Source organism: Colossoma macropomum, unplaced genomic scaffold (genome assembly GCF_904425465.1).
Source record: "Colossoma macropomum unplaced genomic scaffold, Colossoma_macropomum, whole genome shotgun sequence".
NCBI lineage: Eukaryota > Metazoa > Chordata > Actinopteri > Characiformes > Serrasalmidae > Colossoma > Colossoma macropomum.
In genome coordinates, this window is record NW_023494807.1 from 30015107 (window position 1) to 30029556 (window position 14450).

At 39.7% G+C, this 14450-nt stretch overlaps 1 protein-coding gene across 1 annotated transcript in view; it reads right to left on the reverse strand.

The window, feature by feature from the left end:
* clcn2a (chloride channel, voltage-sensitive 2a) overlaps window positions 1-14450 on the reverse strand; it is a 76378-nt gene that overhangs the window by 4929 nt on the left and 56999 nt on the right. Inside the window, exons 14-19 of the mRNA XM_036556163.1 lie at window positions 10287-10497; window positions 7250-7383; window positions 5481-5659; window positions 5033-5141; window positions 4888-4934; window positions 1762-1827 (exon numbers count right to left, since the gene is read on the reverse strand). Of these exons, the coding sequence (XP_036412056.1) occupies window positions 1762-1827; window positions 4888-4934; window positions 5033-5141; window positions 5481-5659; window positions 7250-7383; window positions 10287-10497 (746 nt within the window). The remainder of the gene's footprint in view (window positions 1-1761; window positions 1828-4887; window positions 4935-5032; window positions 5142-5480; window positions 5660-7249; window positions 7384-10286; window positions 10498-14450) is intronic.

The following is a 14450-nucleotide window of genomic DNA, read 5'->3' on the forward strand; positions in this document are numbered from 1 at the left end:
AGATTTAAATTGAACATCAATAATTTGGAGCTGAATTGACTTATTTGCGTTTATAATCACTACAGCTGGTTTCCTGATACGTTTAATCTGCAGTGAGAAACTGACAAACACTAAAAAGTCACGAAGCTGAACTCAGTTTCTCATTTACCAGCTTCTTGTTCAGATTCTCCCGTTCCACCTTAAATGTTGCAGCAGTTACATTCTGGCACCATTTAAGGTGGAACGGGAAAATTCGAACAAGAAGCTGGCGAAGGAGAAGCGACTTCTGCCTCGTAAAAAGTCGAACAGTGAGAGACGTTTTACAAGAAACTGTTCTTCTTTTGTGGAAAAGTTTCCTGCTGGAGATGCGAGAAAAGAGGCTACAGCTGAGCTAAAGCTTAAAGCAGAGCAAAGTAAGTCTGTGTTTATGTTATATTTTTAAAAGTGGTTTGGTTTTTATTGAATGGACAAAATGGCTCTTCTTACCATTCGGGTTGCGACCCCTGATGTAGGGTTATGTCAGCTGTCATGACAAGCTTATGTAGGTGTGATGTAGCCTTATAAACAGCACCCTACAGTAAAGTGTTACCAAACTTCCTTTGGTTCCCAAAAGAACCTTTCACTGATCGGTTCTTTGATGTGAGTGTGAAGAACCTTTTTAAAGTTTAAAGAACCTCCGTGTAACATTAAGGTTATAGTAGAACTTTTAATTGATACTTGCATTATTACATTCTTTAACCCTCTGGAGTCCACAAACTCACCCACTGCTCAAATTCTCTGTTTCTATATCTGTGTCTGTATCTTTGTGATGATCCAGCGCAGAAATCCAGTTCAAACACTTCCTCAATCTGTAGAGTCGCCCTTTCCATTCCATCTTATCATGAGATCATACGCGACTCACGTCCAGAGTTATGAGCCTATGAAGAGGGGCTGAGATACACGTCATCTGCCTCTCACCGTGTGGAACTGCTGGATTCGTGTGTCCATCTACATTCTGTGTGAAACTGACCAATGGAGACTCAGGAAATCACTAAGGACTGACCATCAGGCCGGAAACCCTTCATTCTTCATTCAGTCCTCATCGAGACTCATGTGAAATGCAGAGAGTTTACAGCTGCTGAAGCTGCTGCAGGAGTTTTGGAAAGTAGTGATGAAGATAACGGAGCATTTTGAGATGAATCATATGAGGATCATGTTGTATGAAGAGCCTTTAAAGGAGAGTTTAAGAAGATATGAACAAATCGAGAGAATGACCGCAGACCCCAGAGGGTTAGACTTTAAAAAGGTCCCTCAAAAAGGTTTGTTAGGGAACCAAAAGTGGTTCTTCAGTAGTATCACCCCATAGAATTGTTTTGGCAGCTTTATTTTAACGTGTACTGACAGATTCATACCGTATGAATAAATGAATACATTAATTCATACTGTGGTATGAGCAGGTGAGATGATTCGCTGTGTGCAGAGCTTACAGACTGGAAAAAGTGATGAACTGAATTTACTTGAATTAAACGTGAGTAAAATATATTACATGAATATAGTTTTCCTAGTTTTGGAAGAAATTTTGTTTATGCAATGCAATATATATATATATATATTTTTGTATATTTACAGAATGTAAACATTTAAATCAAGCACATTCAGTGCATCATTTTTTTTCAGTGTACGACACGGAAGAGCGAGCCAGCAGGGTCTTTGTGCTATCAAGGCCCGTTTGGCTGTGGAAGGTTTCCGGCTCCTTTGGAGATCCAGCAGGAGGCTGGAGCTGATTTCTGGCAGCGCTCTTACCGCCATAGTTATCCTCACACGCTTGGGCCTCCTGCTCCTCTTAGGAGCCACGGAGCCAGCGTTGCTCTTCCAGAAGAGGACAGATAAAGAAAAGGGGAGGAGCACACAGCGTTACTGCAACGTTAGCGCAAAAACGCTCCCTGACCGTGATCTGTGACATAGAGCGGACAGAGCCGTCCACCACTCTTCTCCAGGGACGAGGACAGAAACATCAATGCTATTCTAACACAAAGTAAACACAGCGCTAAAGCAATAGCTCAGCAAAAAATCAGTTTTCCCCCTTTTCACACATAGAGGTGGGCGATATGGCCAAAATACAATATTGCGATACCTGTTTTCACAATACATGAAAAGTCATGATATTTATCTGTCAAAAACTATGAACATAATGATTTTGTTCAATATTTGGCACTAAATCCAGTTAAACGGGACTAATTTTGCAGTTGGTCAGTGTTTACACTGTAAACAATGATCTCTTAGCAAGTGAAAAAATTATAAATCTAGCCAATATATGTAATATTTCTCATTATGAGATTGTTGTATGGATATTATAAGATTATTTAACTTATTTCTAGACATTTTTTACTTGTTTTGAGTAATTTTATCTTTTGAAAGTGTCTTATTCCACTGGCAGATCATTTTACTGGTTTCAAGCATGATTTCTTCAAATAAGCACAATTATCTGCATTATCAGTAAAATGATCTGCCAATGGAATAAGACACTTTTACTGCATAAAATCACTTTAAACAAGTAAAATATGTCTAGAAATAGTCTAAATAATCTTATAATATGCCTATATGTTATTTTTTGCAGTGTACACGTACTGCCGATATCCACGATATGTTCAGTGTTTTGTTTTATATTGTGACATAATTTATCACAATAACAATGTATATTGTCATATTGCCCAGCCCTAATCACAAATGTAGTGGATTGGCCAAGACATATTAGGTGTTTTCCACTGGAGCTACGGGGACTAACTAATAATGGAAACCTATACAACACCAATTAGCACTTTCATCACACACTTGCCTCAAACAGTGTGGAGTTGTTAAATAATGTCTAACAGACTTGATTGTGTGGTTTCTCACTCTGCGTGAGACGCTGCTGTCTGTAAAAACAAAGGTACAGGCTTGAAAATAGCTGCTGCTGCTGTTTTAGCTGTGTATTTTTATTCGTGTCTTGGCTGATCAACTACACTTAGGTTAACGGGAAAAGGTGTCTGTTTGATTTGATGCTGAACTGTCTTTTCCACAACACGCCTCAAGTTCCTCGCAGTCTCCATAACTCCTGTAAAGAAGTGTTTGGGTTAACAGTCACAGTTAGCAGGTAACCCCAACATTTAACCTGTGGATGCTAAGCGGAGGAATGGGCACCGTAATGCTGGCCGTACACTAGAAGACTCAGAAGACTGAAGTCTGACTCCCTCTCACACCTAAAAACACTGTCACAGAGATTTTAGTCACAGACTGTGATTTTGTAAAGACTGGGGATCTTGCAGTGTCACTATTTGCAAGACTGCAATTTTTGAGATTATTTCCCATCATGCACCTGGTGAAACTTTACAAGAAGATAAATCTTTTTTGTTCTCCACTCTGTAGTGGTACAAATGGGAAGATGCGCTAATGAGTTAATTATCTTGAGATCACAAGATAATTAACCCATTATCTCAAGATAACAACTGTTATCTCGAGATAACAGGATAACCAACTCGTTATTTCAAGATAACAAGATAACTAACTCATTATTTCAAGATAACCGTTATCTCAAGATAACAAGATAACTAACGTGTTGTTTCAAAATAACAACTTTGTTATCTTAAGATAAGATAATTAACGTGTTATCTCAAGATAACAATCCAGAAAATTAACACTACCTTATGGCCTCTCTGGACTTCTGTAGATTTGCCTTTTTACAGAGATGTCAGGCACTCAAGCATGCATTTTCTCCCTTGCACTCTCTCTCTCTCTCTCTCTCTCTCTCTCGCACTATCCCTCTCTCTCTCTCTCTCTCGCACTATCCCTCTCTCTCTCTCTCTATCACATGAGGCACATGCACTCACCCCCTCACTCTCATGTAGCCCCTGTCACGTCACTATCTGCATGAGCGAAAACTTATCATAACATTAAACATGGCTGATTTTGTCGTAGTGTCAGGACGAGAAAAAGACTGAGTTAAGACCGCCGTCCTGACCACCTCACACTAAACGATCGAGACGATGCGAGCGCGATGCAACTCTAGGAAGACTCTCACGATTTTTATTCCACAATTTGTCTGCGACAGAGAAATCGCTTGAAAAGTCATTTGGAGTAAGGCCGACATAACTTAGGAGCAAAGGAAGAAATAATGGGATAAAGAAAAAGATCAATATTCAGGATACGAACACCTGGAGAACCTATAGAACCAAACATAACAGGGTGCACAGGTGCACTAGGGCTGTACAGTGTGCTATAAATAATACAGACTGATGAATCAGTAATATTGTTTTGTTCGATTTCATGACCCACGGAAACTCATCTGGAGCTGTGAGTGGTCAGGACGCAAATACACTGCAAAACATGGCGTCTTAGGAAGTGAAAACATCTTAAATGTAGTCAGTATGTCTGATATTTCTCATTATGAGATTGATGTAGGTATATTATAAGATTATTTAGCCTATTTCTAGACATTTATGACTTGTTTTAAGTAATTTTATCTAATAAAAGTGTCTTCTTCCTTTGGCAGATCATTTCATTTAGTTTGAGAAATAATGCAGATCATTTTGCTCATTTAAAGAAATCGTGCTTGAAACCAGTAAAATGATCTGCCAATGGAATAAAACACTTTCATAAGATAAAACTACTCAAACAAGTAAAAAAAATGTCTAGAAACAAGTTTAATAATATCATAATCTTACAACAATCTCACAATGAGAAAAATTACATATATTGTTTAGATTTAAGATTTTTTTCACTTGCTAAGAGATCATTTTTGTGCAGTGTAAACAGCACTGATTGGTTAGAGGGCTCAGATTTTACAGCCTTTCTGAGACGTCACTGCTCTATAACTCTATAACAGACAGTATACTGTGCAGCCCTCAGGTGTACTGGTGTACAATCCCTGCCTCACCTAGCGGACCTTCTTACCTCCTCCTGCTCCTTCGCTGGTTCCCCACAGGACACACTCGGAGAGCCTGCAGCAGACAGACGGTAGAGAACAGAGAGCGCGTGAGGAAGTGTTGGAGTGAGGTGAGGGCTGTGGTGAAGTGTGTGGAGCTCTGTTTGTACGCACTGTTCAGGGTCTCCGTGTTGCTGATTGAAGACACTGTCTTGAGAGCAGATTTGAGGGGAATCTGAGAGTTGGTCAGAGTCGGGCTGTAGGAGGACTCCTCAGTGGAAATCTGGAGAGAGATATCTACTGTAAACTTGGTAGATAACTAGTGTATCTCCTAACGTAAATACATAGCTGGTTTTCTCTGGTGTTAACTTTGTGTTCTCCACACGGTTTGAGGCAACTGAGTGAGGATTGAGGTGAGCAGTCAGCACAGTGCTAACTGGTGGGGTATAAGCTTCCATTACTTTTAGCAGTTTTTGCCAAACTATCAGTACATCAGCATCTTTCAGCACCTTTTCCTACAGAGCCCAAACCAGCTTTCGGAAGCTTGTCCATCACCATTGTATCCTCTATTCTGCTTTAATCAGCGCCCAGCACTAAACCAAACCCTCGCGCCATGGCTTACCAGGAAGCGGACGCCGCGGCTGGCCTTGGGCGAGGAATCCTGGGAGAAGGACGGGACGTGGGTGCCGTTGTCCTGAGCACGTTCTCGCAGGTATTCCAGCCTGCGGGCCCGGCCCAGCTGCTCTGAGAGCAAGGACTGCAGCTGGGAACGTTCGATGGAGCCCAGCAGGATCATGGACTCTACAGCCAGACGGTAAAACGGACAAGATACACAGCAGAGAGACGTAGTGTACAGTTACATATCATCACTCAATACATATCATATATCAGTTACACTGTGAGAACATTTCGTGATGAATTGGCTGATTGAAATGTTACACCAAGTGAGTTAATATCCTCCTGCTGCGGTGGAAGCCTCGTCTAGAGGCCTCAGCCCATTCAGAAACCAGAGGTTTGACCTATTTAGCCCCCCATTTCAAATTCATTAGCTTAGCGCTTTTTACAGCTGGCTTTTACAGAAAGCTTCACAGAAATCAGGGTCTCAGCACCAAATGGGAAAAACTCCCCGAGAACACCAGGAAGAAACCATGAGAGGAACCAAGACTCAAAAGGGGAACCCATCCTCCAAAACAGTAACACAACAAGAGCGATATGAATAATGAAAATTGAAGAATAAAAAATTGACACTGAAAATGAAATAGTGAGAGGGAATGAAGAAAAGAACTGAGCCTGTCATTGGACAGAAGTATTCAGATTAATCAGTGATAACCGATGACAGAAGTATTTATATCAACTAATGATAAAAAATGACAGAAGTATTTAGATTAATCAATGATAACCAATGATTGAAGTATTTAAACTAACCAATTATAACCAAAGATTGAAGTATTTAAACTAATCAATGATAACCAATGATTGAAGTATTTAAACTAGCCAATGACAACAAATCATTGAAGTATTTAAACTAGCCAATGATAAACAATGATTGAAGTATTTAAACTAACCAATTATAACCAATGATTGAAGTATTTAAACTAATCAATGACAACCAATGATTGAAGTATTTAAACTAACCAATTATAACCAATGATTGAAGTATTTAAACTAACCAATTATAACCAATGATTGAAGTATTTAAACTAACCAATGACAACCAATGATTGAAGTATTTAAACTAACCAATTATAACCAATGATTGAAGTATTTAAACTAGCCAGTGATAAACAATGATTGAAGTATTTAAACTATCCAATGATAAACAATGATTGAAGCATTTACACAAATGATAACAAATGATTGAAGCATTTAAATGAACCAATAACAATTGATGATTGAAGTATTTATATGAACTAATGATAATCAATGACAGACGTTTTTATATTAATTAATGATAAACGATGACCACTGTTAGAGGCCTATCAGAGTGACAGTGAGAAACTGATTACTGAAGATCAGCGCTGTCTGTCATGACATGTTAGTGTGAATATGTAAAGACTCAGTGAGGCAGGTGAACAATGTCAAAGCCTGCATAGTTGTAGTGAGAGTCTGTGCAGGCACCACTGTAATCAGGAGGGAGGGTGTTCAGCACTGAAACAGATGATCATACGTGTAAATATGGTGGTTATAATAACAGTTAATACACTTCTGACAAAGAAACATTAGTATTGCACACTGGAAGTTTTCTGCCTTTCTGCATGAACTGGATTCTGACGTTCTCGATGTTGGTGTGTGAACAGTTAGGGACACGTTAGCAGTGGTGTCCAGAGTGCAGTGCACTAGCTAAGCGTACTAGTCAGAACGTAAGTACACAGATTACAGCTGATATCTCACCTCTAGACTCCACCAGGGCCAGAGTTTTGAGGTGCCCGGCCAGCAGAGCCTCCTGCAGGTCTCGATAAGTGGAGGACAGCGTGATGAAGCGCACATCTCTCACCATGATGTCCTCCACACGGATATTATACTTCCTGTGTATGAAAAATGTGAGCTGGGAGTGATAAAAACACACTGTACTCAAAGATTCAGTAATTCTAAGCATGCATGTTGGACGTCCTGAGTGTACTTGAGTATAGTCAACTTAGGCACTACGTAAACATACTACACACTGTATACTATACACCGATCAGGCATAACATCATGACCACCTCCTTGTTTCTAGGCTCATTGTCCATTTTATCAGCTCCACTTCCTATATAGGTGCACTTTGTAGTTCTACAGTTACAGACTGTAGTCCATCTGTTTCTCTAATACTTTGTTAGCCCCCTTTTACCCTGTTCTTCAGTGGTCAGGACCCCCATGGACCCTCACAGAGCAGGTACTATTTGGGCGGTGGATCATTCTCAGCACTGCAGTAACACAGATGTGGTGGTGGTGTGTTAGTGTGTGTTGTGCTGGTCTGAGTGGATCAGACACAGCAGTGCTGCTGGAGTTTTTAAACACCTCAGTGTCACTTCTGGACTGAGAATAGTCCACCAACCAAAAACATCCAGCCAACAGCGTCCTGTGGGCAGCGTCCTGTGACCACTGATGAAGGACTAGAGGATGACCAACACAAACTGTGCAGCAGCAGATGAGCTATCGTCTCTGACTTTACATCTACAAGGTGGACTGACAAGGTAGGAGTGTGTAATAGAGTGGACAGTGAGTGGACACAGTGTTTAAAAACTCCAGCAGCACTGCTGTGTGTAATCCACTCGTACCAGCACAACACACATTAACACACCACCACCACGTCAGTGTTACTGCAGTGCTGAGAATGATCCACCACCCAAATAGTACCTGCTCTGTGAGGGTCCATGGGGGTCCTGACCACTGAAGAACAGGGTAAAGGGGGCTAACAAAGTAGGTGGTCATAATGTTATGCCTGATCGGTGTAAACAATAGCTGGAGTTTGAGTTTAGTGCTGAGGGTGCAACAGATATTGTCCTTCACTGATATGAACACTGGCACTTCTAATGTTGCAGGTAAAGATGCACTGCACTGTGTTGTTGCTTTACACTCATGTAAGGTAACAGCATCATCTGTAACTGATGTTTTAACTTCAATAATCAAATAACAAACATCTGTTTTAAATTAGCCAGAAAAACAGAGCAGAAATGTAGGAAGAAGAGCTGTAAAAGCAACAGTGTAACACAAGCAGTCAGTGTTTTATCCATAATTACACCATTTTGCCAACTTAACCCCTTAAAAGTCCAGTACCTGCCGGCGGGCCCAAAGTGTTATTACACACTTATATAATCTAAGAATAGCTCAGCCAGTTTGCACTGAAGTCCCTGTAGTTACTGAATAGTTCTTGTCAAGTAAAATTATCTCAAATCTAGGTGAAAAATCTAATATTTCTCCTGTTGAGATTGTGGTAAGCTTAAGATTACTTGCGTTATTTCTATACATTTTTACTTGTTTTTAGTAATTTTGTTAAGGAAAATTCTCACGACATTGGCAGATCATTTTAATTATTTTAAGAAATGAGCTTGAAACCTGCAAAATTACTTGCCAGTACAGTGAAATAAACTTAATAAAATCACCTAAAAACAAGTAAAAAAGTTCTGGAAATAAGCTAGAAAATCTTATAATAAGTGCACAACCATCTCAAAATGGGAAATATTAGATATATCGACTAGATTTAAGATCATTTCATTTTTTGCAGTGTAGTATGTAATGAGACTAGCATTTTAAGGGGTTAAATAGAAAAATAGGTAGATAGATAGATAGATAGACAGACAGACAGAGAGACAGACAGATAGAAAGACAGATAGATAGAATTGTCAGCTATAAATAATTCTGTTTTCTGCACCAAAACATTGTACTTTATTTATTTAGCTAAATTCCTGCTTATTTTCAATAGAGCATTTCTTTTGATTCAAGTTATTTAAACAGGCCATAAACTTTTCAATTTACAAATCTAAAATACCAGTTTGGCCCATGAAAGAGCAAATTAAATATTTATATACATTTAGATGTAATGGTACACTCAGCCCACGATTCAATTAGATTCTCAAGACTGGGTTCATGATTCTGTATTCTCATGATATTTTGAACAAAATGACTATAATCATGTTGTCGGACAACTTACTAACAACACCAGAGCTGGGAGGCAGGAGGAGTGCCGAAGCGAGGTGCTGATTGGTGAACTTTGGTGTTCAACAGTGCAAATGCATTAGATGGGAAAAATACTGAATGTCTGTTCTCCACAAAGAATGCACTGCAATATCACACTGTCACAATGCATATCTTATATATTCAGACTTGGACTAATAGAAAGTGCAGGAAATGTGGATTTTTTGGCCTCCCGATCGCGTTTCAGATCAGTCAGAGTTTATCAAACGTATGATTTTTTTGACCCGACTCTCAGCGTGATCTAGTGTAAACTGATCAACGACTCAATCTGAACGGATTCCTGCAACAGCCAATGAAAACTGAGAGCACGAACGAAAAAAAACACAGCAAGTAAACAAAGAAAAATGGCAAAAAGTCTCTCACGTGGAGCAAAGCTTTCTAATGAGCTGAGTTTAAGGCACAATCGAGTTTATGTAGATTTGTAACTCTAAAAAATACCAAACTGATCACATTTTTAAATCCATGATCGTCACTTAAACACGTTTACTGCTGCTTCTTTACTGTTTCAGCGCAAACAGCAGAGAAAACAACAAGTCGTGTAGTGAACCCAAGTTCGCTCACTGGATCCCAAGGTTCACGTGTTCATTTTTCATCATGATAAAGAAATTTCCAGTGTTCAGTGACACCCAGCCTACCCTCAGACTCCGCCTACTATGACCTCCAGTAAGAATTAGAGGCGACACCACATGGACAGAGAGCCAAACAGACAGAGAGATGGACAGAGAGCCAAAGGAAGTATATAGGATCTACTCACTCCTGCCCCCAGCCCAGTTCGGGCAGATACGGAAGCTTCTGTATTCTGATGATGGAGTCGTAGAGCGAGGGCTGCAGGCTCTGGGCCACGGCGTTGGCCAGAATAACGGCAATCATCACAGGCAGGATGTGTGAAATCTGCCCGGTCAGCTCAAACACGATGACGGCGGTGGACACTGTGTGAGTGACCGCTCCGGAGAGTGCCGCAGCCCCTGAGGGAGTCACACACACACATACTGTTCAATTGTAAAACCACATCAAATTACAGTGCAGGACCAGGAGGCAGTGCGGCTTCCTGCTGTTTCTGTATCGCACACCATCCCAAAGGTATTACTGTCCTCCTGCTTCTGCCTTTTACTCACAAACTTACACGTTTTGACTTCTCAGTCCAATCAAATGAGCCTTTTGCATGTGTGAACTAGGGATGTAAACCAGGGGTGCACAGCTCTGGTCCTGGAGGGCCGGTGTCCAACGCAGTTTGGTGATTTACCGGCTCCAACACACCTGATCACACTCATCTGTTAACTGCCTGGTTAAGTGGGTGTGCTTGAGCAGGGAAACCTCCAAACTGTGCTGGACACCGGCCCTCCAGGACCGGAGATGTGCACCCGTGATGTAAGACATTTAACCGTTAATCTACACCCTGAAAAAAGACAGATCTTCAAGGGTTCTTTAGTAAAGAAAATGGTTCTATATAGAACCATGAACGCTCAAAGCACCCTTTGCATGATTAAATGGCTCTTTTGGTGGTGAAATGTTTCTTCAGATTGATGGAAAATGTGCACGAATGTGCTATAGATAGTTCTATATAGAACCTTTTTGAAAAGGGTTCTTCTATTGCCTGACATCATAACAATAGAAGAACCCTTTTTAGTGCTATGTAACCATTTTCAAAAAGCTTCTATATCAAATCATCTACAGCACACTATCAGTCTGAAGAACCCTTTCATGATACAAAGAACCTTTAATCATGCAAAGGGTTTTTTGAGTGTTCATGGTTCTAAACAGGACCATTTTCTTTACTAAAGAACCTTTGAAGAACCATCTTTTTTGAGAGTGTAGAGCTGGGCAATATAACAATATTTATCATTTTTGTGATAAATTATATCATGATATGTCAGAGTTTTTTCTGAGCATATTTCTGTGGATATTGTCAGTATTTAAAAAAAACACTTTCCAACTGCATGTTTGATTAAAAGGAGAGGATAATTAGTTCTGTTTCATTGGATTTAGTGCAGCACAGTGTGAGAAATGTTGGATAGTGATTGGATTCATAGTTTTTGATAGTATTTTTAAAATGTGGCGCCTATTTGTTTGCTCTAACTCATCAGGGGCCGGATTCACGAAAGCTTTCTTAAGAAAAAACTTGTGATTGTTCTTAAGACAAACACTAAGAAGTTCGTAAGAATGTTCTTAAATGTAATTCTCAGAAAAACTTCTCAGAAAAAAGTTCTCAAATATTCTCTTAAGATAATCTAATTATTTTCTTAAGAAAATCTTCATTGGTTTCTTATGTCAGCTGTGTTGTATTCTACCACGGACCGTAAACGTCGAGATACATTTTGAATTTGTATGAACTTTTATTTCAGTTATTTAGTTTAATCCACTCAGAGGAGCAAAATTGAAGAAAAATAAAACACTGAACCAAGTGTTTAAAAAATTTTTAGCAAATCGGGGCTCCTGAGTGGTGAATCCGTCTAAGCGTTAGTCCTGCTAGTTTGATCCCTGGTGATGCTACAGACGTCCGTGGCCGGGAGTCCAAGAGAGCACAATTGACCTTGCTCTCTGGGTGGATAGGATGGCCCCCCCATCTGTGCTGCTGGAGTTTTTAAACACCTCAGTGTCACTGCTGGACTGAGAATAGTCCACCAACCAAAAATATCCAGCCAACAGCGTCCTGTGGGCAGCATCCTGTGACCACTAATGAAAGACTAGAGGATGACCAACACAAACTGTGCAGCAGCAGATGAGCTATCGTCTCTGGTAGAAGGTAGGAGTGTCTAATAGAGTGGACAGTGAGTGGACACAGTGTTTAAAAACTCCAGCAGCACTGCTGTGTCTGATCCACTCACACCAGCACAACACACACTAACACACCACCACCACGTCAGTGTTACTGCAGTGCTGAGAATGATCCACCACCCAAATAGTACCTGCACTGTGAGGGTCCATGGGGGTCCTGACCACTGAAGAACAGGGTAAAAGGGGGCTAACAAAGTATCAGAGAAACAGATGGACTACAGTCTGTAACTGTAGAACTACAAAGTGCCCCTATATAGTAAGTGGAGCTGATAAAATGGACAATGAGTGCAGAAACAAGGAGGTGGTCATAATGTTCTGCCTGATCGGTGTACATAATCAGCACACTCTGGGCTTTGCGGGATCAGTATTGGCTAATAAAACTACATTTTTTGTTTATTCTTTTTGCGTGAGAGAGAGAACTCTCATTTTTCAAATCTAATGTTCGTCTTGAAAGTATGAAAAATCATGAGATTTATATTCGCAGCTGTGAGGCTGAAGCAAACAGTCTAAACTATGAGACCTGACAGCTACATTTAATACTGCACAGCACAGAATAACTTGTAAGAACCTTCTCTCTCAATGCTTTATTGCTCGCTCCATCGTACCTGCCTGCCTTCACACTGAGCACTGACAGCGCTGAAAATGACGACTATAACAGCTATTTGTCATGATTTATATTTTGGTATAGATTATTTAATAACAGTACATATATTTTATTGGTGTTTTTATGGGGCCCTTGGCCCTGGGCGGTTGCCTACTGTAAAGTCGGCTCCTGACTCGGAGCTAGCCTCCAGCTATTTCATCTCCTGTTGGGCTCCTGACAAGCGTTCCACTCCACTGCATTACTGCCGGAGCCATTTCCATGGCCCTGATCTAATTTGGCTGCTGTGCGGTGGGGGTTAATGAAAAATGTATGACTCCGCACACAACACACCCTGCAGGTTCGATTATGCTGGTGTGAATAAAACACAGCCGCAACAGGTCCAAACTGAAAGGTTTTGAACGACAACAAATGGACGTACAACACCGTTCGAAAGAGTGGAAAACAACCTGGCTGCAGATTCACACGATTCAAAGTCAGTCCTATTAACTTCCTCACATTTTAAATCATTAGATAAGTGACAAGATAAAAATAAAAACACTTTTTAGATTGATGCAGAATGATGTATTGAGCTGTGGATGATTATTAAATACCAAGAAATACAACAAAGAATGAAGGAATTAAAAAGAATAAAATTAATTAATTTCAAAGGATGTAATTTGATAAGATCTATTGTAAACAATTCAATATAACCGAATTAATAAATGGATCATTCTACAGAAACATTTTTGTGTCCCTAGCATTTACAGAAAAAACATCTTAGGGTTACAATTTATTTATATTTTTAAAATAAAACAATAAATTATTAACAATTTCACCTTCTTGAGCCTCAATTTAGCAATATTGGTTTTTAAATCAATTATCTAGAATTCAAAGCGCCACAGAAGAGCTTGTCCTCACAGTCGTGTAAAGGCTGAGGCCATATTTTGAAGAAAAAAAACATGTTTTTCTTCCGTTTTAACTACAATAATCTGCACATGACTGCGGAATATATAAATTTAATGACATAAAGAAAACAAATGCCAAATAAATATTATAAAATATATAATGAAAGTTGTTGTCCCCAGGATTCGTGTCACTGGTGTTAGTGCACAACAAAAAATCTCTTATTTTGAAATAAAAGTCACACTGATGACATCACTCGACTTCATTTTGCCTGTTCTCTGAGGATCTATGAAGAAAAGCTCATGGTGAGTCCACTGTGTCTTTCAGTTATCAGAGATTTTCTCATTTAGCTCATGATTTCATATGAAGCTTTTAGCTGAAGTCACTGGTGTGACCGACTTTATTCTTGAGTAACTGTGAAAAAATAGAACACAAATGGATTAAATTACATATTTTAGTGGATTTTCCATGATTGACAACATGTGGTTTGATGCTCTGTAGTCGTTTTGTAAAATGCATTGTTCATTAAAAATGTCTCTGGTGTTTCCTTTATTATGTGGAACACCGGTGAGGATCAGTAACACCAGTGACTCCTATGGAGAGATAGAAAAGTGGACGTTTCTGTAGAATGACCCAGCTATATAATCTATAATCTAA